Source organism: Globicephala melas, chromosome 7, assembly GCF_963455315.2.
Source record: "Globicephala melas chromosome 7, mGloMel1.2, whole genome shotgun sequence".
NCBI classification, from domain to species: Eukaryota; Metazoa; Chordata; class Mammalia; order Artiodactyla; family Delphinidae; genus Globicephala; species Globicephala melas.
The window spans coordinates 8,982,774-9,007,120 of record NC_083320.1 but is presented as its reverse complement, the minus strand read 5'-3'; the positions used below and the strand labels follow the sequence as shown (position 1 = coordinate 9,007,120).

Sequence of the window (24,347 nt, the reverse complement as noted above, 5' to 3'; positions counted from 1 at the left end):
GCATTCTCCACAGAGGCCTGGGGATGCTCCAGAAACTCCCATGGCTCTCACAGAGTGTGGCACAGGCCCGGCTTTCTCAGACCCACAGGAAGGTCTCTGCCAGGGGCCAGGAGCAGCCCCCATGCGGGAGTGTCCACCCTGTGGATTGCTCGTCCAGCCGCTGCTAGGTGGCCTCTAATTCCAGGTGCTCAACGTGAAGGTCCTAAACAGACAACAGAAAAGTGGGCACATTTATGTCAACAGCCAGCATGGCAGTGGCCTGGGCCACCAGCTGCCCAGGGGCAGAGAGAAGAGGGAGAGGGGACACTAGAAACGGCAGGTGTGGTCTGTGCCAGCCTTGTCTGGACCCCATGCCTCATGGAGTCAGGAGCAGAGGACGGTTGTGCCCAACAGAGGCTCGGCTTACTAGTCCTTCTACACCCCCAAAGTGAGGGAGGGAGAGAGGGATCCACACGTGTGCAGGACCTGGTACCACTGAGACCCTGCCCACTGGAAGAGATGCCCTCATCAGTGTCCTGGGATCTGTCTTAACCACTGAGATATGACGCTCACTTCTTTGGGGGAAAGAAAGAAGTGGAGGGAAGGTAGAAACCTTCCCCCTCATTTTCAAATATGCTTCGCTTTTGTGCTCACTCAAGTGAGTCTTCTGATCACTTCTCATTCTTCGTGGAATGATGGCTCAGTATCTGAGTGAAAAACCTGTGCACAGACAAAACTTCAGGGCCAAGGGTCACCCTCTCAGCTGGGGTCACCTGCCTTTTCATTTCTAGGTTATCTGGGTTCCAACCTCCATCTCCATCCAAAGGGAAGCCTTTGCCCCTCAGCATTCCCATGACTGCTTCCCAGGTTTCTCCTCTTCACCCCTGGCTGCAGTTGTGAAGCAACCGCATAGTCGGGGCACCTTGGACCCTTGCACCTAAGATGTAACACTTGTCACCAACTTGGCTCCAGCCTCTGGCCCCAGGGCCTTGGAGATTTTTCTCCTACCTCTGGCTGATTTCCAGGAATACTAAGAACATTCTCTCTACTTTATAAAGCTGAGCATTTGGGCTCTCTCCTGGTCCGTGTCCATACGCTACGACCTAAATGCATCGGTCCAGGCTCTCCCACAGCCCGGAGAAAAGATTTGAAGTCTCTGTCTTTCCCTCTCCCCACCATGGTCATCTCGGAAAGGGGAAGGGGCACAGATGGAGTTTACCCCGACCATGTACTAAGCTCTGAACTGCTCTGAGAAGGCAGGAGACTGGCGACAGTTGGGGTCATGCAGAAGTTGTTGCTGTCTTTGCACAAACAGGTGGACCCCTGAGGGCTGGCCTTGCTCCTCCCTTGGCCCTCCAGGCCCCGACTGTCATTCCTTGTCTTTCATCCCTGGGATCACATGTCAGGATGGCTGGAAGCACAGTGGAGTTACGAGAAGAGGGAGGGCATCTGCACAGCACAGCTCACTGATAAATACTTTCACTTCCCTTTTCCCTACTTGGGCGGAGTCATCTCTGGGTGAGTCCCAAGAGCAGACTTCCTGCTCAGGGCTCAGGGGTCAGGGCTCCAGCAGCCTCCCGGGACCGGACCGAGGCTGGGGAGCCTGGAGGGGTCGGAGGCCAAGCTCAGGCCCAGGCCAGTCTGGGCGGGAAGATGGCTTCTGGGGGCAGCGAGCTCAGCAGCAGGTCAGTCTTTCTCCCCCTTCCTCCCACCTTTCGCTCTGGCCTCGCTGCTGCTTCAGTGCTGTCCTTTGGACTCTGCACTAAACCTCTGCTTTACGCCTGGTGTAGGGGAACAGTCACCTGCAGTGTAATGAAGGGCAGGAATGTATAATGAGGAAGGGATTTTAAACTGCCGCAGGGCGCCTGCTGGTTGAGTCCTGCAGCCACAACACAGGTGACTACTTGTTTTGCAGCTACTGCTCAGCCGGCAGGCCTGTCTGAAGGCAGCAGTCCTTCCTGAGGCTTTGCAGCGAGGATTTATTTCCTTGTGGCCCCAGGTCACTCTCATTCCCCTCAGGTCAGTTCTACCTTCACACAGGTCATTTCGAAGAAGGTAGTTTCGAAAATAAAAAATTCAGGAGAAGCCCCTGATTTATTCTCAAACCCTGGGTGGTGCTGTCGGTCTCGTATCTGTCCTGTGGACGGGACCACTATTCCCAGTTCTAGCTGGGGGCCTGGGTTCTTCCTCCAGAGATCCCGAGCAAAGAAATTAAAGGGAAGAGAAATACCCCAAACTGCAAAGAGCTAGCACAGGCTGAGTAATTTTATGTTTGGTTTCGTTTTCTGTTCTGGAATAGGTTACACCTCTACAAGAAAAAGAGTAGAAATCCTATCTTTTTCTCTAGTAATGGGTCAGAAATACCACTACTTAATATTTTAAATTTTTTGATTTTTTTAATACAAAAGAAATACATTATGCATTCTTGCTCATAAAATTTCAAACGATACAGAAGTATATAGAGGGAAAAAGTCCTGTTCACCACTCACCCACTTGGAGCTTCCAATACCAGTCCTGTTAGAGTCGCAGGCATAACCTTCCAGATCCTTTTCTTTGCATTTACATATATAACTCATTTTCTTAAATACAAAATTTGAATCCTGTTTTTTTAAAAAATGGATTCATATTGTGAATGCCATTTTGCATTTTCACTTACCTTAATAGCCATAGGCTCTTCTCATTCTTTTTAACAGCTATATATTGGGTTGGCCAAAAAGTTCCGAAAGAGGTTACAGAAAAATCCGAACGAACTTGTTGGCCAACCCAATACTATCCCGTAGAATGGATACACCATCGTTTTTATTGTTTGTTTATTTAATTGAAATATAGTTGATTTGCAATATGGTGTTAGTTTCAGGTGTAGAGCAAAGTGATTCAGTTTTATATATATATATATATACACATACACACACATATATACATATAAAAATATATATTCTTTTTCAGATTCTTTTCCCATATAGGTTTTACAAAATATTGAGTATAGTTCCCTGTGCTATACAGTAGGTCCTTGTTGTTTGTCTACTTTGTATACTAGTGTGTATATGTTACTCCAAAATTCCTAATTTATCCCTCCCACCACGTTTCCCCTTTGGTAACCATAAGTTTGTTTCCTATGTCTGTGAGTCTGTTTCTGTTTTGTAAATAAGTTCATTTGTATCATATTTAGATTCCACAAATAAGTGATATCATATGAGATTTGTCTTTCTCTGTCTGACTTACTTCACCTCTAGGTCCCTCCATGTTGCTGCAAATGGCATTATTTCGTTCTTTTTTTATGGCTGAGCAATATTCCATTGTATAAATATACCAATCTTCTTTCTCTGTTCATCTGTTGATGGACATTTAGGTTGCTTCCACATCTTGGCTATTGTAAATAGTGCTGCTATGAACATTGGGGTGCGTGTATCTTTTCCAAGTATGGTTTTCTCCAGATATATGCCCAGGAGGGATTGCTGGATCATATGGTAGCTCTATTTTTAGTTTTTTAAGGAATCTCCGTACTATTCTCCATAGTAGCTGTACCAATTTACATTCCCACCAGCAGTGTAGGAGGGTTCTCTTTTCTCCACACTGTCTCCAGCATTTATTATTTATAGACTTTTTGATGATGGCCATTCTGACTTACACCATCGTTTTTTTTTGTTTGTTTTGTTTTTTTATTTTTGGCTGCATTGGGTCTTTGTTGTGGAGTGCAGGCTTATTGCAGTGGCTTCTCTTGTTGCGGAGCATGGGCTCTAGGCGTGTGGGCTTCAGTAGTTGCAGCATGTAGGCTTCAGTAGTTGTGACTCATGGGATCTAGAGCGCAGGCTCACTAGCTGTGGCACACAGGCTTAGTTGCTCCGCAGCATGTGGGATCTTCCCAGACCAGGGCTTAAACCCACATCCCTTGCATTGGTAGGCGGGTTCCTAACCACTGCGCCACCAGGGAAGCCCCCTACACCATGGTTTTTAAAGCATCCCTCCTCCCCACCCTATTGACAGACATTTAGATCATTTTCAATTGTTCACTTTTACGAAGAAGCAGTGATAACAATGATGATGTATTTCTTTATGTTTTTGTACATATAAAAGTGTTTGTCTTGTGTCAATAACCAAAAAAGTGGAATTGCTGAGGCAAAGGGTACTAATGTTTAATTGTTTATGGATTCTGCAAACGGCCTTTCTAAGTAGCTGAACCAATGTATTCACCTACAAGATTTAGGTGAGCCATCTCCCCACACCCAAACTTTGCAGAGGTGGTGGATCAAGAGTTGCATCTTGTTAACTTTACCCTCCTGATTACATGAGAGGTTGAACAGTTTTTTTGTCTATTGGCCTCTTCTATGAAGTGCCGGTTGATTTATTGCCAGTGTTAGTGAGTTGAGGTGATTGTTCTTTCTTTAACTGTAAGGGAGAATTTGCTAAAATTCTGAAACTTATAAATATACTTTCCTTGCCCTTTCACTTTGTTGTGGTGACTTTATCTTATTAAAGCTTAAACTTTAAAGTATAGCCTTATTATTGTATTGATTTTATAAAATAGATGTACCCTTGTTATTATGAATAAATAAAGTGATGCAGAGTGTTATTGATAAATTCTGTGTGCACAGTCTTTAAATATAGCCCTTGTGTTTTTAAGGTGATAGATTCAATTCTACCTTTACTTCAGGGTAAGTTTCTCCTCTAGTATCACCAAAACGATTTTCTATTTCAATTTTGGGGCAAAATTATTCTTCCACTGGAGCAACTTCAGCCTTCACAGCTTTTATCTGTCCCTAATCTTTCATCTCTTTAGCTTTTTACTTTCTGCTTGTGATGGTTGTCTCAAACTTTTCTTCATGACAATTATTTAATTTTTAGTAGTTTTTGGTTTCTTGGGGTTTTTTTTAAGTTGATTTGTTTATTTGGGGGGATCTTAATTTGTTTCTACAGCTCTTCCAACTCCACTTGAAGTCACATATTGTTATTTTATCACCCTATCTTCATGTTCTTGCTTTATTATTTAGGTTTTTGTGTGATGTTCAGTGCTTTGGGGATGTTTTCTTCATCCTCTGGGTTATCCTTCCAGATTGATTCTATTTGCAGTTTGGTTTCAAGTGTTGCTTTACTTTCTTGTTCATATGCCTGCCCTGGTTTTACAGCCCATTTCGTTCCAGCATGACTTGGGCAGCTCTCCCACCACCCACAGCCTTACGCTGAGTGAATGTTTTTGTGTTTTTCCCCCCACATTTCCTGTCTTATCTGAGACAATATTACTTCCTGTCTGATCTACGGTGAAAGCTTCTACTTTAATTCTTATGAATTTTTGTCTGAGAGTCCTTTAATCTGTTAAACCATCCCTTTCCCCACTGATCTGTAGTGCTCCCTTTCCCATTAGCCAAGGGGCCATATGTGCAGGGTCTGTTTCTGTGCACTCTCTTCTCTGCCATTGACCTATGACAGCCTCTCCTTATGTGTTTCCACACTGTCATGGCGACAACAACTTCACGTGAACTCTTGAAGAGTAAATCTTCCCATGTTCTTTTCTTCTTCCAAAGTGTCTTGGCCCTTTGCATCTCCAAATCAGCTTGTCAAAATCTTGTCGAGATTTTGGTTAGGATTGCGTTGACTCTATAGGTCAATCTGAAGAGAATTGACATCTTTACAATCTTGTCTTCCATCTCATTAATATGGTATATATATATTAATTTAAAAATATTTTCTAATAAAATTTAAACTTTTCTGTCTAGGAGTCTTATACTTCTGCTAGATTTATTCATAGATACTTGAGATCTTTGTGCTATGATATCTATATAATTTAAAAATCAACTTTCTAGCTGCTTGTTACTAAGATATAAAAATAAATTGAAACTGCCAAACTTTAAAAAATTCTAATAAATTGTATGGAGATATATATTTTGTATAGAGATATAAATTTATATAATGTATACATAATGACTATTTTGTTACTTTCAATCTAATTCTTATACTTCCTACTTCTTTTTCTTGCCTTACTGTGTGGGCTAGGACTTTGTACATGGCGAGTATAAGTAGTGATAGTAATCATCTCTATCTTGATTCCAGTCCCAAAGGGAAGTCCTTTACCATTATACAATTATGAATGATGTTTGCTATAGACTTTCTTTCTTAATAAAAAGACTTACACAGATTAAAGAAGTTTTGTATTTGGCATCTGATACTTTCAATATATGAGGTGTTTGTGACCCTGTTTTCTGTTGTTTCTGCCAGTTCTCACTCACAGATTTCTTTTTTTAAATAAACTTTTTATTTTGGAATAAGGTTATATTTACAGAAAAGTTGCAAAGATAGTACAGCAGTCTCTAATACTGTACACCTAGTTTCATTTCCTGTGTTGTTATCCTCTTACATTATTGTGGTACATTTGTTGAAACTAATAAAACCCAATATTAGTAGGTTACTGCTAACTAAAGCCCAGACTTTTTTCAGTTTCCCCAGTTTTTCCACCAATGTCCGTTTTCTTTTGTAGGATTGAATCCAGTATACCACATTGCATTGAGCCATCCCATCACCTCTTCTCTTCTGGTCTGTGACAGTTTCTCAGTCTTTCCTTGTCTTTCACAACCTTGACAGTTTGAAGAGTACTGATCAGGCATTTTGTAGAATCTTTCAATTTTGGTTTGTCTTGATGTCCTTCTCATGATTATAATGGGGTTATAGGTTTTATGAAAGAAAACCACAGAGGTGAAATGCCCTTCTCATCACCTCGTATCAGGGGATATGTCAACCTGACTTATCTCCAGGAATGCTGGCCTTGATCATTTGGTTTAGGTAGTGTTTGCCAGGCTTTTCCACTATAAAGTTACTATTTTTTTCCTTTCCACACTCTATTCACAAAGATTATTTTGCTTATATGGCTGGTTATCTTTGACTATGTACTAGCATCATATTTAGAAAAATTATTTATGGGTAAAATCTGGGACCACAGTGAAGGTACTAGGCTTTGGAAAGGATTTCTGTTTGCTACAACCAGGTGCCTCGGGACGCACCAATTTGGGAACTGTTTAGCACATGTTCAGGGGCTGAGAGAACCTGGGGGAACCCAGGTGATTTAACTGGGAATACAATTCAGTAAATTCAGAGATGTCCCTCCACTTATTCTCACCATGAATATGTCAAGGTCAGGGTCTGGACTCCCATTGGACTCTCCACCCTGTGTGGACTCTAGACTTTATTTCTGTCTCTCTCACTCCTTAAGGCTGTCAAACCTGAGGTCCTGATTCTCTGGGGTCAGCAGATGCCCTCAAATCAAAAGTGTCTCTGTGCTTTGCTTACCTCTCTGGTTTCTCCTTCCCCTTTACTTTTGCCTGGCAAATCCTTATGGTGGTTTCATCTCTTCTATGATTAATAACATGTTTAAATGCTTTTTCCAACTCAAGTTTTTTTCAACAGAACTCTGTACTGCTTGTGGGAGTTGGGAGAGATTGAGATGTTTTGAATCCTGACCTACCACACCGGAAACTTATGGTCATTGACTAAGTGATTGATTGATTGATTAACTGCCATTTTTCAAAGTTTATGGCTTGAGGTTTGATTGTGGCTCTTGAAGTTTTCTCTGACTGCTTCTAGGATTTTCTCTTAGCATTTAAACTGTAGTGAGTCTAGATTTGTTTGTTTTTTTATTGTTTTTGTTTTGCATTTAACCTGTTGGTGTTTTCACAGTTGCTTGAATTTGTGAGTTGATGCCTTTTATCTGTTTTGGAAAATCCTTAGCCGTTAACTCTTCAAATATTTCTTCTGCCCTCCCCCCAGCTTCCTCCTCTCTCAAGGGCTCAAAAGCAGATTATACTAGACCTTTTGACTGTCTCTCACATATTCCTTTCATGCTTTTCTGCATTTTTCCATTTTTTAAATGTCTGTACTTTAGTTGGTTGTCTTTTATTGAGGTATCTATCTTCTAGTTGGCCAATCGACAAGTGTTGTCTTTTTAATCCAATCTTCTGCTAAATACTACCAACAAGTTTCATTTTTAAAATTGTATTTTTAGATCTAAATATTCCATTTCATTATTTTTTGTAGATTCCAATTCTCTGGTAGAATTATCTGACTTTCTATTTTCTCCATCATTTCATCCATTTTCTTGACCATGTTAATCACAGATTTTATGTGCTAAGTCCAATCTCTGGATCATCTGTGCACTTGCTTCCATCATCTTTTTTTTTCTTGGTTTGGTCTTATAGTCCTATCTTTTGACATGCCTATTAATTTTTGATTGAATGCCAGACATTGTGTATGCAAGACATGGAGCCCCCAAATATTCTCTTCCACATAAGAGTGATTCCCCTTTCCTCTGCTAAGCAAGTAAAACAATGAGGCAGACTACATTACACATTCAGGGCACGAAATGACTCAAGATTAGTATGCATTTTTTGATAAGATTTAATATACCTCTGGTTTGCCCTGATCACAGATGAGGACATCCAGGGCTTTCAACTGAGAGAGAGCAATCAAGTTTTCTCTGCTTTTCGAAGCTTTTGTCATATTTTCACCCTCTTTCTTCATGCAGCTTTAGAAATGAAAAAAGTTCTTGAGAAAACCAACCAAGTTTTTAATTTCCTTGAAGTCTCTAACTTTGCACTCCAACTCCAAATGACCATCAGAAGTTCTGCTAGTTTCTTTGTCCTCCAGTTACAGCCCTTTGCCTGTGCCAAGTCCAGATTCTTAGCTTCTAGCTATGTTCAGAATTTACAAGTGCTCTCATGGGACAAAAAGGCTACAGATTCCAAAGCCACATCATCACTCCCTTCAGAGCTTTCAACTCTCTCCCTTTATGTTCTCTGGACCTCATCATGATTGTCTTTGCCTTTTCTGCATGGTGAGCCTTCAGGTAATTCTGCTTTGCTTTTCAGAGACTTTTTACATTTTTATTCCAGCCTCCTGGCCTTAAAAACTTTACCAAATATCTTGGGAAGAAGAATGGGTTGTGTGTTGAGGCCCCTCAAGTCTCCAGCCCTGTGTGACTGTCACAAGCTCTCTGTGTTCCCTGCTAAGAGTAACACTCTTTGGTCTTGGCCAAGCCCAAATTCTCAGCCTCTGTTACCAGAATCAGCAAATACCAGCCACCACCCTGAAAAATAACAATTATAGCTTCTCAGCTCCCAAAGGTCTCCAGTCTCTAGAACCTTAGTCTCTGCAGACTCTGTTGCTTCTGTAGCTCTCTAGTCCCTTTAAAATCATTTTCTGGTATTCTACCCAGCTCTTCTAATTGTTCTATACTGGACTTCTGGCCTGCCTCAAACTGTTCGATCCTACCCTCTGATGAATTTTTGTTTACATTATTTTATGTGGATACTAACCAAGGGTTAACCTATAGTCTAGTTTCATTTTCCCATTTTATTCAAAAATCACATACAATTTTAAAAATTTTTTTATTATTTTTAATTGAAGTAGAGTTGATTTACAATATTACATGAGTTTTAGGTGTACAACACAGGGATTCGATTTTTTATAGATTGTACTCCATTTAAAGTTATTACAAAATAATGGATATATTTCCATGTGCTATACAATATATGTCTGTTGCTTATTTATTTTATACATAGTAGTTTGTGTCTCTTAATCTCATATGCCTATCTTGCCCCTCCCCACTTCCCTCTCCTCACTGGTAACCACCACTAGCTTGTTCTCTGTATCTGTAAATCTGTTGCTGTTTTGTTATATACATTCATTTGTTTTATATTTTAGATTCCATATATAAGTGATAACACAGAGTATTTGTCTTTTTCTATCTGACTTGTCTCACTAAGCACAATACTCTAGGTCCATTCACATTATTGCAAATAGCAAAATTTTATTTTTTTAATGGCTGAGTAACATTCCAGTGTGTGTGTGTGTGTGTGTGTGTGTGTGTGTGTGTGTGTGTGTGCGCATCATGCCTTATTTATACATTCGTCTGTTGATGGGCACTTAAGTTGCTTCCATATCTTGGCAATTTAAATAATGCTGCGATTAACATTGGGGTACATGTATCCATATCCGTTTTTATACTCAAGTTCACCAATGTTATCCTCCTTATGCTTTTTTAAAAATGCCTTTTATATACTCAGAATTCTAACCATATTCTCCTATATATTATACGAATACTTTATTCATTCATTCACAAATATTTCCCGATACCATGTTTTCAGAACTTAATGAGATGCTGGAATATCATGGTGAGCAAAGCAGACCAAGTCCCCGCCCTAATGGAAATGACATTCCAGTGAGAGACAAATAGTAAACAAATGAACAAATAAATGTATAATTTAATGACAGAAAGTGGTAAGAGTATAAAGAAAAAAGCATATGGGGTACATGGATAGAGTGTAATGGGAGTGCAATTTTAGACAGGATGTCCTGGGAGGGCTTTCTGAGAGGTTAGTATTTGATGAGAGTCATGAATGTATTGAGGAAAAGCACCATGCCAATTCCTGAAGAAATGTTCTAAGTAGAGGAAACAGCCAATGAAAAGTCAGGCATAGAAACATGCTTGGAATGTCTGAAGAAGGCTTGGAGGTTAAGGTGCCAAAGGGCAGTGATCTAGAAGAGGAGTAGTAGAAAATGAGGTTGGAAGGTCATGTTTCTCATGGGTCATGGTCAAGACTTTATATTTTATTCAAAATAGAGTGGGGAGTCATTGGAGGGTTTTCAATAGAGTGAAGTAATCTGATTCCAGTTTTTAAAAGATCTCTTTTGCTTATGTTTGATGTTTGGAGAACAGCTGCAATATGACATGAGTGGAAACAAGAAGACTAGTTGGTAGCTATGACAGTAGCCAGGCAAGAGATGATGGTGGTTGGGACCGGGTTGGTGCAATGAATATAAAGAAAAAGGGTGGGATACTGGATATATTTCTATGGTAAAGCCAAGAACAGTCAAAGATGGATCAGACATTAAGTATGAGAGGAAGAGAAGTGTCGTAGAAGACTGGAAATGTTTTAGCCAAAGAAATTAAAGGAGAGCGTTGTCATTTGCCTAGATGGCAACATTGTGTAGTGATTAAAGGGCCTGGACTCTGGTCCAAAGCCTCACTCTGTTCTTCAATAATTATGTGGCCTTGGGGATATTGCTTAACATCTCTGTACCTCTGTTTCTTCATCTGTAAAATGGGATAATAAGAGCATATACCTCATAGGTGCTGTTATATGTATTTACTAAATCCTATATATGGAAAAATTAGAAAATAAGCAGGTTTCAAGAGGTGACTCAGAAGATCAGTGATCAGTTGCTGCCTGCTAATTGTAAAAAGCCTACCTGTGTCATCAAAGTGAAGATGGTTGAATATAAATCTGGAGTCCAGGGGAGAGATATGAGGTAGAGATGCACATTTGGGAATTGTCCATGTGTGGCTGGTATCCAGAGCCATGGGAATAGATATGATTACACAGGGAAGGAGTGCAGATAGAAAAGAGGTAAGAGAACTGTCCTTGAGTAGTTGAATACATGCAAAAGAGTAGGAATAGCCAAGGAGATAGTTGGAAAGCCATAAAGGCATGGCTCTCAGGAGCCAAATGAAGAAAGCATTTCCAGAAGGGAGAAGTTTATCAATGTCTGAGGTTGAGGGATAAAGTAAGAGGAGGACTGAGAATTGGCCTTTGGGTTTGGCAGTGTGGAGGTCAGGGAAAACATAAACCCAAAATATTATGTATAGGGTATTGGTAGGGGTAAAACTTGAATGTGTGCAAGAGAGACTGAGGTGGAAAAGTGGAGACAGTTAATATGGACAATTTCAAACAAGAAACACAACAGGAGAGGTAATGGGAGTGTAGGGATATTTTTAAATGGGTAATATTGAAGCATGCTGTATGTTGATAGTAATAGTCCAATAGAGAAGGAAAAGTTGTTGAGGCAGAAGTGAGAAAGAATGATTCTGTATTGATTGTGCCTGAGTCAGGGAGAGGTAATGGAAAACAGTGCCCAAGTGGGGGGATTGTCCTTAGGCTGAAGAGAGGCAGTCTGTGCACTGTAACAGGAGGGAAGGCCAATGGGTGCCCATGTAGGTAGGCTGATGTATTCCATGGTGAGAGGATGCAGTTACATTCTTCTGTTTTGCATCTACATTCTCAGTTGAGAGGGAGAGAAAGGGTTGGAAGAGTTTGAGGATAGAAAACCTGTAAAACAGTCATTCAGGGAAGGAAAAAGTGAAATGAGTAGCATGATGTACGATTACTCAACAGCACCGAGAATCCATTTCAGCTTAATGATTATAAACTTAAAGGGAGAGCACTTAGCATGCTTGTTTTTTTTTTCTCCAGATAGCTTGGGTGCTGATGAGTGGAAGAGGGGCTAATCTGATTTTATCCAGGGTTATCGATATATTAGATAAATTCACTGGAGGGAGATGTGAACGAGGAAGTTAAAGGTGAATTTAAGAGGCAGATTTTAATAGCAGTCCTAGAACTTGACTGCATGATGGGGAGCTTTGAACTTACTGATCCCCTTCCCAGTTGTATTTGGGTATTAGAATGTTTTAAAACTCCTTAGTAGATTCTAATGTATAGCCAAGGTTAAGAACACTGGAATATAACAGTATATCATGAATTTAGGTGGGTAAGAAAAGTGAAGACATAGAAGTAATTTTGAAAAATTTTTTAAAAATGTAGCAGAATTGGGAACCTGAGAGTAGGGGATCACAGATTCATTGGAGTGCAGGTGTTAGAAGACATGACCTGCAATAGATGAGGCAGTGGTCATATTTGAGTCTGAGATTTTGGAGCATGCATAAATTGGAGAAATGATGAAGTCTAAAGTATGGCCATGGAAGAAAGTTGCAGAAATCAAGTGGAAGACAAGATTATTAGAGATAAGAAGGTCAGCAAGTTGAAAGATCAGGATATTTAATGGAATCTCTGTGAAAATGGAAATAATCATGAATTTTGTAAGGACTCCTGGTAAGGTATTTGCAAAAATTTTCTTCGAATAAGGGACAGTGGCCAATAGAATGGCAGATAGAAAGGAAAGAAAAAAGGAAAGATAAAATGTTTTATAGTTTGCTTAGTTGTTTTTTTGGTTGGTTTATATTTCTTTCTTAATTCCACGGGAGATTTGTTTTTGCAAATGGAATGAGCTACAGAACTACCATTTTTTTCCTTCAAAAAAGGACCATTTATGCAATAACATTAACTTAGTAGTTTAACTACTGATTTGAAAGAACATTTTAAACATATACTAGATTACCTTTTATATATAGGTGATCCTTGTTCTGATCCATGATTCTATTTTTTTATTCCTCTTTCAACACTGAAATATTTTAGTTACTATGGCTTTATAGGTAAAACTCTTTATCATTCCTATTTTCAAAATATTCATAGATATTCTTGAGTTCTTTCTCTTCTAGATAAATGTTGGGACCAATTGTTAATGTTCTGTAGTATAACCCATCTTTCTGGGATTCAGTCAATAGACATTGAATGAATATATAGATTTAAATTATATTTTAAATTAAAATTTAAAAATTAAATTAAAATTTAAAAAATTCTGAATGGTCCCAACTAGAAAGATGGCATGTCTCTTTATTTATTCAAGTACATATTCAAGTTCTACAGTAAAGTTATTGTTTTTTAATGATCCCTATGGTAAGCTCATTGGGTAAATTTAGTGCTAGGCATTTTACAATTATATTTATAAATGGGAACTCATTTTTCTTTTACATTTTCTAAATTTTTATTGCTGGCATAGGGGAAAACTATTGGTTTGAGTTTGTTGATCTTATGGATATAAATCTTACTAAGTGGACTTCCCCTAATATTGTCTTGTATTTTTCCGCAGAAATCTTTGATTTCCTTTATCAATGTTTTATAGTCTCAGCATATAAGTCTTTCACTTCCTTGGTCAGGTTTATTCCTAAGTTTTGGGGGGGTTTTGATGCAATTTTAAAAGTGACTGCTTTTTTTTTTAACTTTCCCTTTCTGATATTTCATTGTCAGTGTAAAGAAATGCAACAGATTTATTGCCTTTAGCTCAGTTTTCATCTCAGCAATTGAGTTGTCTAAATTTGATTGGCTCCTATTTATAATTTCTAGTTCTGTATTACAGTGATCTGCAATTTCTATCAATAGTGTTTCTTAATTCCTTCAGCAATTTTATTACCTCCTTTTTCAATTCAGGGTCTGACAGACTGGAGAGATCTGTTTCATTGTTTGTTCTTTCAGGAGATTTCTCTTGTTCTTTTAATTGCCTTAGTGTGAGGGTTGGTTTTATTCATTGTTCTGGGTACTCCAGGGCCCTTTCAAATGGAAACCTACTTATTTTAAGTCACACAATTTTGCTTGTAATAGTTCTTCAGTTATTTCCTCCCTTCTGCTTTCTCCTATCTTTTGGAATTCATGTTAGTTGGATATTAGGTCTCCTAGGTTTATCCTCTACAAGCTTCCTGCTTTTCAGGGTCTTGGGGCAGTTCTTTATATTTTTTTTCTTTTGAATCTACCATCTGTAAAATGTTCTCAGCTCATTCATTCATTCTAGTGATTTTTAAATCTCTGCCATCATATTTTTAATTTCCAAAACCTCTTTTTAAAACTTTCTTTTTTTATACATCTTTTTTGAAAAATGAATCCGATACTGTTTTTCTACTACTGAAGACAATAGTTTTTTTTTTTAATTCCATTTATTACAAGGTTTTTTTGAGAGTTAGTTACTTTCCATCTCTTTCCCTACTATTTGTTTCTTCTCAAGGATTCCATCAGGTGTCCATTTACATTTAAGAATGAGAGATGAAAACTTGATTAGGGCTCTGTGTAAAGGATGCCTCTAGTTGACTGGTGAGTTTCACTGTGCCAGTTTTGACTTTCACCACTCAATCTGTCTTCTGAAGTAATGGTGCCTCTGATTCCTGACCCCATTCACAATTCAGAAGCCTAAATTGGCTTTCCTCTTTCCAGTTTCCCCTTGTGTGAGTAACTATATTTTTTAAAGATTTATTGAAGTATAATTGATATACAAAAAATTGCACATATCTAATGTATAAAATTTGATGAGTTTGGACATGATACCATCACCACAACCAAGGTACTAAACATATTTATCACCTCCAAACCCCTTTTTGTATTTGTTAACTATAGGTACTGTGTTTTATAGTAGATCTCTAGAACTTATTCATCTTGCATAACTGAAACTTTATACCCATTGAAAAACAATTACCCATTTCCCACCCCCAGCACTGGTAACCACCATTCAATTCTCTACTTCTATGAGTTTGACTATTTTAGATACCTTATGTAAGTGGAATCATGCAGTATTTATCCTTCTGTGACTGCTTTATTTAACTTAGCATAATGAACCTCTAGGTTCATCCATGTTGTCCTAAATGGCAGGATTTCTTTCTTTTTTAAAGAAACAATCCTACTTACCATCGCATCAAAAAGAATAAAATACCTAGGAATAAATCTACCAAGGAGACAAAAGACTTGTACTCTGAAAGCTATGAGAAGCTGATGAAAGAAATCAAAGATGACACAAACTGGAAAGATATACCACGTTATTGGACTGCAAGAATCAATATTGTCAAAATGACTGTACTACCCAAGGTAGTCTATAGAGTCAATGCAATCCTTATCAAATTACCAATGGAATTTTTCACGGAACTAGAATAAAAAATTTTAAATTTGTATGGAGACACAAAAGACCTTGAATAGAAAGCAATCTTGAGAAAGAAAAATAGAGCTGGAGGAATCAGGCTCCCTGACTTCAGACTATACTACAAAGCTACAGTCATCAAAACAGTATGGTACTGGCACAAAAACAGAAATATAGATCAATGGAACAGGATAGAAAGCCCATAAACCTATGCACCCATGGTCACCTAATCTATGACAAAGGAGGCAAGAATACACAATGGAGAAAAGACAGCCTCTTCAATAAGTGGTTCTGGGAAAACTGGACAGCTACATGTAAAAGAATGAAATTAGAACACTCCCTAACACCATACACAAAAATTAACTCAAAATGGATTAAAGACCTAAATGTGAGGTAGGATACTATAAAACTCTTAGAGGAAAACAGGCTGAACACTCTTTGACATAAATCACAGCAACATCTTTTCTGACCCGCCTCCTAGAGTAATGAAAATTAAAACAAAAATAAACAAATGGGACCTAATTAAACTTCAAAGCTTTTGCACAGCAAAAGAAACCATAAACAAGATGAAAAGACAACCCGTAGAATGGGAGAAAATTTTTGCAAATGAAGCAACTGACAAAGAATTTATCTCCAAAATATACAAACAATTCATACAACTCAATATCAAAACATAAACAACCCAATCAAAAAATGGGTGGAAGATCTAAACAGACATTTCTCCAAAGAAGATATACATATGGCCAAAAAGCACATAAATAGATGCTCAACATCAAAATTATTAGAGAAATGCAAATCAAAACTACAATGAGATATCACCTCACACCAGTCAGAAGGGCCATCATCAAAATCTCTACAAGCAATAAATGCTGGAGAAGGTGTGGAGAAAAGGGAACTCTCTTGCACTGTTGGCAGGAATGTAAATTGGTACAGCCACTAGGGAGAACAGTACAGAGGTTCCTTTAAAAACTAAAAATAGGGCTTCCCTGGTGGCGCAGTGGTTGAGAATCTGCCTACCAATGCAGGGGACACGGGTTCGAGCCCTGGTCTGGGAAAATCCCACATGCCACGGAGCAACTGGGCCCGTGAGCCACAATTACTGAGCCTGCGCATCTGGAGCCTGTGCTCCGCAACAAGAGAGGCCACAATAGTGAGAGGCCCACACACAGCGATGAAGAGTGGCCCCCACTTGCCACAACTAGAGAAAGCCCTCGCACAGAAACGAAGACCCAACACAACCATAAATAAATAAAATTAAAAAAAAAAAAAAAACTAAAAATAGAACTACCATATGACCCAGCAATCCCACTCCTGGGCCTATATCTGGAGAAAACAATACTCTGTAATGACCTATATGGGAAAAGAATCTTAAAAAGAGTGGATATATGTATATGTATAACTGATTCACTTTGCTGCACAGCAGAAACTAACAACATTGTAAATCAATTATACTCCAATAAAAATTAGTTAAAAAAAAGAAAGTAGGGCTTCCCTGGTGGCGCAGCGGTTGAGAGTCTGCCTGCCGATGCAGGGGACACGGGTTTGTGTCCCGGTCTGGGAAGATCCCACATGCCGCGGAGCGGCTGGGCCCGTGAGCCATGGTGGCTGAGCCTGTGCGTCCGGAGCCTGTGCTCCGCAACAGGAGAGGCCACAACAGTCAGAAGCACGCGTACCGCAAAAAAAAAAAAAAAAAAAAAGAAAGTAGGTAGAGGAAGATTTAATAGAATTAATGTAAAAAAAAATACAGACATTAAAAAACAATGTAGAAAAATTTTTCAACACATATAACAAAGGCTTAATATATCTGATACACACAGACCGCAGTCCACTGATAAAATATGACAAATAACTCCAAAGAAAATAGACTTGAACAGAAAGCTTAGAGAAGAGAAAATAAAAATGTGCAATAAACATATGAATACATACAAATTAAATGGTAGTGAGAAACCATTTCTCACCCCTTAGATTGGCAAACATAACTTCGTAAATGACACTGCAGTGTGGGAGAAGATTCAGAGAAACAGACATTTATTGCTGGGTTGAGCATGAATTGCTAGAGCCTTTTCAGGAAAGATCTGGCAATATCTACTAAATTTTAAGATACACTACAGCTTAACCCAGCAGTCAGTCCTACTTTTGGAACCTATCCTGTGAAAATAAAAACACCAATATGCATATACAAAAGCTCCAGAACTTTCAGTGACTCCCTATTTCCCCCAAAGTAAAAGCCAAGTCCTTAAGAGTGTTCAGAGGACCTGAAACGATCCAGCCCTTCTCTCCTCTCCTCTACCTCACTTCTCTCTGGCCACACTACTCTTTGCTGTTTCTTGACTACACTAGGCATATTACAGCTCTAGGAACATGGTGCTGGCTCTCACTTCTGTGTGATATATTCTTTGTCCAGATACCTATTACTGAACTAACTTTCCATCTTCTTAAAATCCTTGCTCCAGGTCACCTTCTCAATGAGGACTGTTTTGACCAACCTACTCAAAATCACAGCCACAGCCCCCCACCCAACCTGCATACTCCCAACCTCCTAATCTGGCTCTATTTTTATCGTCTATGTCCTTATCACTCCCTAACATACTAAATTAATTACTTATTTATTTTATTTAGTGTTTATTGTCTTAATCATTGACTGTCTTCTCCCAAAATGCATATGCCATAGCATAGGAAATTTGTCTATTTTGTCCCTTGATTTTTCTTGAGTACTTGATGCACACAAAGCACGAATAAATTGGTTAGATGCCCGTAAGTACAAATGTCTTTATTGAAGCGTTGTTTTTTAATAGCAAAATAGAGCAATGACTACATAACACTGACCTCTAAATCTGAAAAAAATCTGATTGTCCATTGAGCTGAATGGTTGAGTAAATTATGGTAAATACATATTGCTAGAGTATTACATACCTATTTATTTCTAATAATTTGGATAGAAGGGCATAGTTTTATTAATGAATAAAAACAAGTTCAGATTAATATATCATGACCCAGGACTTCCCTGGTGGCACAGTGGTTAAGAATCCACCTGCCAATACAGAGGACACGGGTTCGATCCCTGGTCTGGGAAGATCCCACATGCCGGGGAGAAGCTAAGCCCGTGTGCCACTACTATCGAGCCTGTACTCTAGAGCACACGAGCCACAACTACTGAGCCCACATGCTGCAACTACTGAGCCCATGTGCTGCTACTACTGAAGCCTGTGCACCTAGAGCCTGTGCTCCACAGCAAGAGAAGCCACCACAATGAGAAGCCTGCACACCACAATGAAGAATAACCCCCACTCGCCACAACTAGAGAAAGCCTGCGCGCAGCAATGAAGACCCAATGTAGCCAAAAAAAAAAAAATATATATATATATATATATATATAATGCCCCTATTTTTATATAAGTCAAAGTAATAAAAATATTTTACTTGTGGTAAAGTTTGGAACAAGTGATGGGAAAGGCATGGAATGCTATGCCCCAGGCTGTTAACAATGACTTAGTGAAGAGTGTCCGGGTTACACCAGGTCCCTTCAGATCCTTCTTTTATCATTTCTTGGTAACATCAGAGGAAATAGAAATAATAGAGCCAACTGAACAAGACTTCAAGACTATATATATAAGTATATTCAATGCTCCCACAGCTTATGAGATAATACTGCTTCTATAAAACAATTAACTATGAAACTTAGAAATTTAAAAGTTGTTTTACAGAAATAAAAGTAAGCAAAATAATAAAATATTTAGGAATAAACGTAACAAATGTAACATAAGACTTATATGCCCAAACTGCAAAACATTGTAAGAAAAATTAAATATTGAAATAAATAGAAAATTACAGTTCATGGATTGGAGGACTCGGTATTTTTAAGATGGCAATTCTTCCCAAATTGATCTGCAGATTCAATGCAAAATCAAAATCCCAGCAGGCCTTTTCGCAGAAATTGAGAAGTTGATCTTAAAATTTGTGTGGAAATGCAAAGGACCCAGAATAGTGAAAATGATCTTAAAAAGGAAAAAGTTGTAAGACTTACAGTTCCTGATTTTAATACTTTTATAAAGCTACATTAATAAAGACAATTAAAGCACTGGCATAAAGATAGATCTAGAATCAATGGAACAGAATTGAGAGTGCAGAAATGAACACTGATGTTTTGGGTCAATTTATTTTCAACAGAAGTGCCAAGGCAACTCAAGGAGGAAAAGATCATCTCTTCAACAAATGGTGCTAGAACATTTGGATATCCACATGCAAAAAGATTAATTTATACCCTTACCTCACACCATTTGCAAAAATCAACTCAAAATGGATCAAAGACAAAATGTAAGAGCAGGGCCAGATTCAGGGCCATGCATCTTATTCAGATGCACAAGGCCTTGCACTTGGTTTACTGCTCTGCTTTCACTGTCCTGAAATTCTTAATGGTTTGTAAACAAGGGTCCCCCTAATTTCTTTTTCCCTGGGTCCCACAAATTGTGTAGCTGGGTGTGTGTGAGAGTGAAAATGATAAAACTTGTTTTTAATTTTCATTTTTTTATTGAAGTATAGTTGATTTATAATGGTTCAGATGTACAGCAAAGTGATTCAGTTATATATATATATATATATATATATATACATATACATATATATTCTTTTTCAGATTCTTTTCCATTATAGGTTATTACAAGATATTGAATATAGTTCCCTTTGCTATACAGTAGGTCCTTTTTGTTTATCTACTTTATATATAGTAATGTATATCTGTTAATCCCAAACTCCAAATTTAGAAAATGATAAAACTTTTAGAAGAAAATATGGAAGAAAAATCTTTGTGACTTTGGGTTAGACAAAAAGGTAGTGGGAACACAAAAAGCATGATTCATAAAATAATATGTTGATAAATCAGAGCTCACAAAACTTAAATCTTTTGTGCTTCAAAAGACATCATTAAGAAAATAAAAGACTAATCCCAGTCTGGAAGAAAATATTAACCAATCATATTTGTAATGAACAACTGCACCTGGATATGTAAAGAATTCTTACAACTCAATAATTAGACAAACAGTCCAATTAAAAGATGGGCCAATGGTTTGAATAGATATTTCTCCATGGAGCCATATGGAAGGTAATAAACATGTGAAATGCTCAACATCATTAGCCATTAGGGAGAAAAGCAAATTAAAATCAAAACAAAATGCCAATGTATACCCACTGGATTGGCTATAATCAAAGACATAAAGGGTTAGCAAGATAGTGGAAAAACTAGAGCCCTTACATTCCTAGGGGTAGGAATGTAAAATGGTTCTTTGGAAGCACTGTAAAACAGTTTCTTAAAAAGCTAAAATAATGTTATCATATGACCCAATAATTCCACTCCTAGGTAGCTATGTAGAAATAAAAACATATGTCCACAAAAAGACTTGTGTGCAAATATTCATGGCAGCATTTTCCATAATAGCCAAAAGTGGAAACAATCCAAATGTCCATTACTAGTGAATGGATAAATAAAATGTGATAATTCTATTCAGCAATAAAAAGGAATGAAATACTAATACATGAGGCAACATGGATGAAACCTGAAGACATTATGCTCAGTGAAAAAAGTTAGTTGCAAAAGACCATATAATCTTTGCTTTCATCTATATGAAAGGTCCAGAAAAAGGAAATATACAGAGACAGGTAGTAGAGTAGTGGTTGCCTGGAGCTGGGGAATAGGAATCAACAGCAAATAGCCATGAGCAAACTTTCTGGGGTAATAAAAATGTTCTAAGTTTGGATTGTGTTCATGATTGCAGAACTCTGTACATTAACTAAAAATCATTGAATTGTAAACTTAAAACAGCCAAATTTTATGGTATATAAATTATAACTCATTAAAAAAATTTTTTTTATAAAAACAAAGGTAAGTGTGTTAGCTGAATAGACTCAGTTGAAGTAAGGTTAGTTAGAAGAACTGGAAAATGTGAAAAAATTAAGATATACTGCATAATCTGATGTTTCAACATTCTGCCAATGGAATTTCAGAAGAAGAGAAAGAATGAGAATGAGGACATGAAATAAAAAGAGGGAAAAACAATTCTCAGAATGGAAGCTAGAACTTTAGACTTAAAAGTCCCATCATTACAGAGAATGAATTTTTAAATCCCATACCTAGGATTTCACCATTCTAGTGAAAATCTAGAATATCACAGATAACAAACAAATCATAAAGTTTCCAGAAAGTAAAAGCAATGGACATACAAGGAATGAAAACCTGATGGAAGCTGCAATTTTCATATGTGACACTGAACGCAGGAAGACAATGAAGGAAAATGTCCTAATTTTTAAGTGAAAAATAATTTTGAACCTTAATTCTAAACATACACAAGTACTCATGCATGTATGAAAGTAAAATGAAGATATTTTCAGACCACAAAGACTCAGAAAGTTTATGATGGGAATAGGAAGAGAGAGAAGAGAAATAATATCAAGTTTCAGTTTTTAGCTTGAGAAAAGATACCAAATAACTCCTGACATTGAGAGAATAATATACACCTGTTTGTTTATTAAAAATTCAACTGGGGCTTCCCTGGTGGTGCAGTGGTTAAGAGTCCGCCTGCCAATGCAGGGGACACGGGTTCGTGCCCCGGTACGGGAAGATCCCACATGCCGCGGAGTGGCTGGGCCCGTGAGCCATGGCCACTGAGCCTGCGCGTCCGGAGTCTGTGCTCCGCAACGGGAGAGGCCACAACAGTGAGAGGCCCGCGTACCGCAAAAAAAAAAAAAAAAAAAAGAATATGTGGAATACACTTATAATGGAATATTATTCAGACTTTTTTTGCTTGTCATTTTATTTTTTTTAATTTTTATTTTATATTGGAGTATAGTTGATTTACAATGTTGTGTTAGTTTTAGGTATACAGCAATGTGATTCAGTTATACATACACATGTATCTATTCTTCTTCAAATTCTTTTCCCATTTAGCTTATTATAGAATATTTAGCAGAATTCCCTGTGCTATACAGTAGATCCTTGTTGGTTATCTATTTTAAATACCGGAGTGTGTATATGTCAATCCCAAACTCCCAGTTTATCCCTCCCCCCACCTTGCCCCTTTGGTAACCATAAGTTTGTTTTCTAAGTCTGTGAGTGTGCTTCTGTTTTGTTAATAAGTTCATTTGTATCACATTTTTTAGATTCTGCATAAAGCAATATCATATTTGTTTTTCTCTGTCTGATTTACTTCACTTAGTATGATAATCTCCAGGTCCATCCATGTTGCTGCAAATGGCATTATTTCATTCTTATTAATGGCTGAGTAATATTCCATTGTATATACGTACCACATCTTCTTAATCTATTTTTCTGTTGATGGACATTTAGGTAGCTTCCCTGTCCTGGCTATTGTAAATAGTGCTGCAGTGAACGTTGGGGTGCGTGTATCTTTTTGAATTATGGTTTTTGCAGGATAAATGCCCAGGAGTGGGATTGCTGGGTCATATGGTAGTTCTATTTTTAGTTTTTTAAGGAACCTCCATACTGTTCTCCATAGTGGCTGTATCAATATACATTCCCACCAACAGTGCAAGAGGGTTCCCTTTTCTCCACACCCTCTCCATCATTTATTGTTTGTAGAGTTTTTGATGATGGTCGTTCTGACTGTCGTGAGGTGATACCTCATTGTAGTTTTGATTTGCATCTCTCTAATAATTACTAATGTTGAACAGATTTTCATCTTCTTGGCCATCTGTATGTTTTCTTTGGAGAAATGTCTACTTAGGTCTTCTGCCCATTTGTGGATTGGGTTGTTAGTTTTTGTAATATTCAGCTGCATGAGTTGTTTGTATATTTTGGAGATTAATTCTTTGTCCATTGATTCTTTTGCAAATACTTTTTCCCACTCTGAGGGTTGTCTTTTCATCTTGTTTGTAGTTTTCTTTGCTTTGCAAAAGCTTTTACGTTTCATTAGGTCATATTTGTTTATTTTTGTTTTTATTTCCATTAATCTAGAGGTGGATCAAAAAAGATCTTGCTGTGATTTATGTCAAAGAATGTTCTTCCTATGTTTTCCTCTAAAAGTTTTATAGTGTCCAGTCTTACATTAAGTTCTCTAATCCATTTTGAGTTTATTTTTGTTTATGGTGTTAGGGAGTGTTCTAATTTCATTCTTTTATATGTAGCTGTCCAGTTTTCCCAGCATCACTTATTGAAGAGACTGTCTTTTCTCCATAGTATATCCTTGCCTCCTTTGTCATAGGTTAGTTGACCACAGGTGTGTGGGTTTATCTCTGGGCTTTCTATCCTGTTCTATATTTCTGTTTTTGTGCCAGTACCATACTGTCTTGATTACTGTAGCTTTGTAGTATAGTCCGAAGTCAGGGAGTCTGATTCCTCCAGCTCCGTTTTTTTCCCTTCAAGTCTGCTTTGGCTATTCAGCATCTTTTGTGTCTCCATACAAATTTTAAAATTTTTTGTTCCGTTCTGAAAAAAATGCCATTCATAATTTGATAGGGATTTCATGAAAGTGTAGATTGCTTTGGGTAGTATACTCATTTTCACAATATTGATTCTTTCAATCCAATAGCATGGTATATCTCTCCATCTGTTTGTATCATCTTTAATTTCTTTCATCATTGTCTTATAGTTTTCTGCATACAGGTCTTTTGTCTCCCTAGGTAGGTTTATTCCTAGGTATTTTATTCTTTTTGTTGCAACAGTAAATGGGAGTGTTTCCTTAATTTCTCTTTCAGATTTTTCATCATTAGTGCATAGGAATGCAGGAGATTTCTGTGCATTAATTTTGTATCCTGCAACTTTACCAAATTCATTGATTAGCTCTAGTAATTTTCTGGTGGCATCTTTA

General features: G+C 37.8%; 1 protein-coding gene across 2 annotated transcripts in view; it reads left to right on the top strand.

Moving 5' to 3' along the window:
* The first annotated feature begins 1,506 nt into the window (after positions 1-1,506).
* Positions 1,507-24,347, top strand: part of LOC115863995 (nuclear body protein SP140-like protein) — an 87,742-nt gene continuing 64,901 nt past the window's right edge. For both annotated transcript variants that reach the window (XM_070045887.1, XM_030877603.3), the window contains exon 1: positions 1,507-1,664. In XM_070045887.1, the coding sequence (XP_069901988.1) occupies positions 1,633-1,664 (32 nt within the window). In that variant the 5' untranslated portion in view covers positions 1,507-1,632. The remainder of the gene's footprint in view (positions 1,665-24,347) is intronic.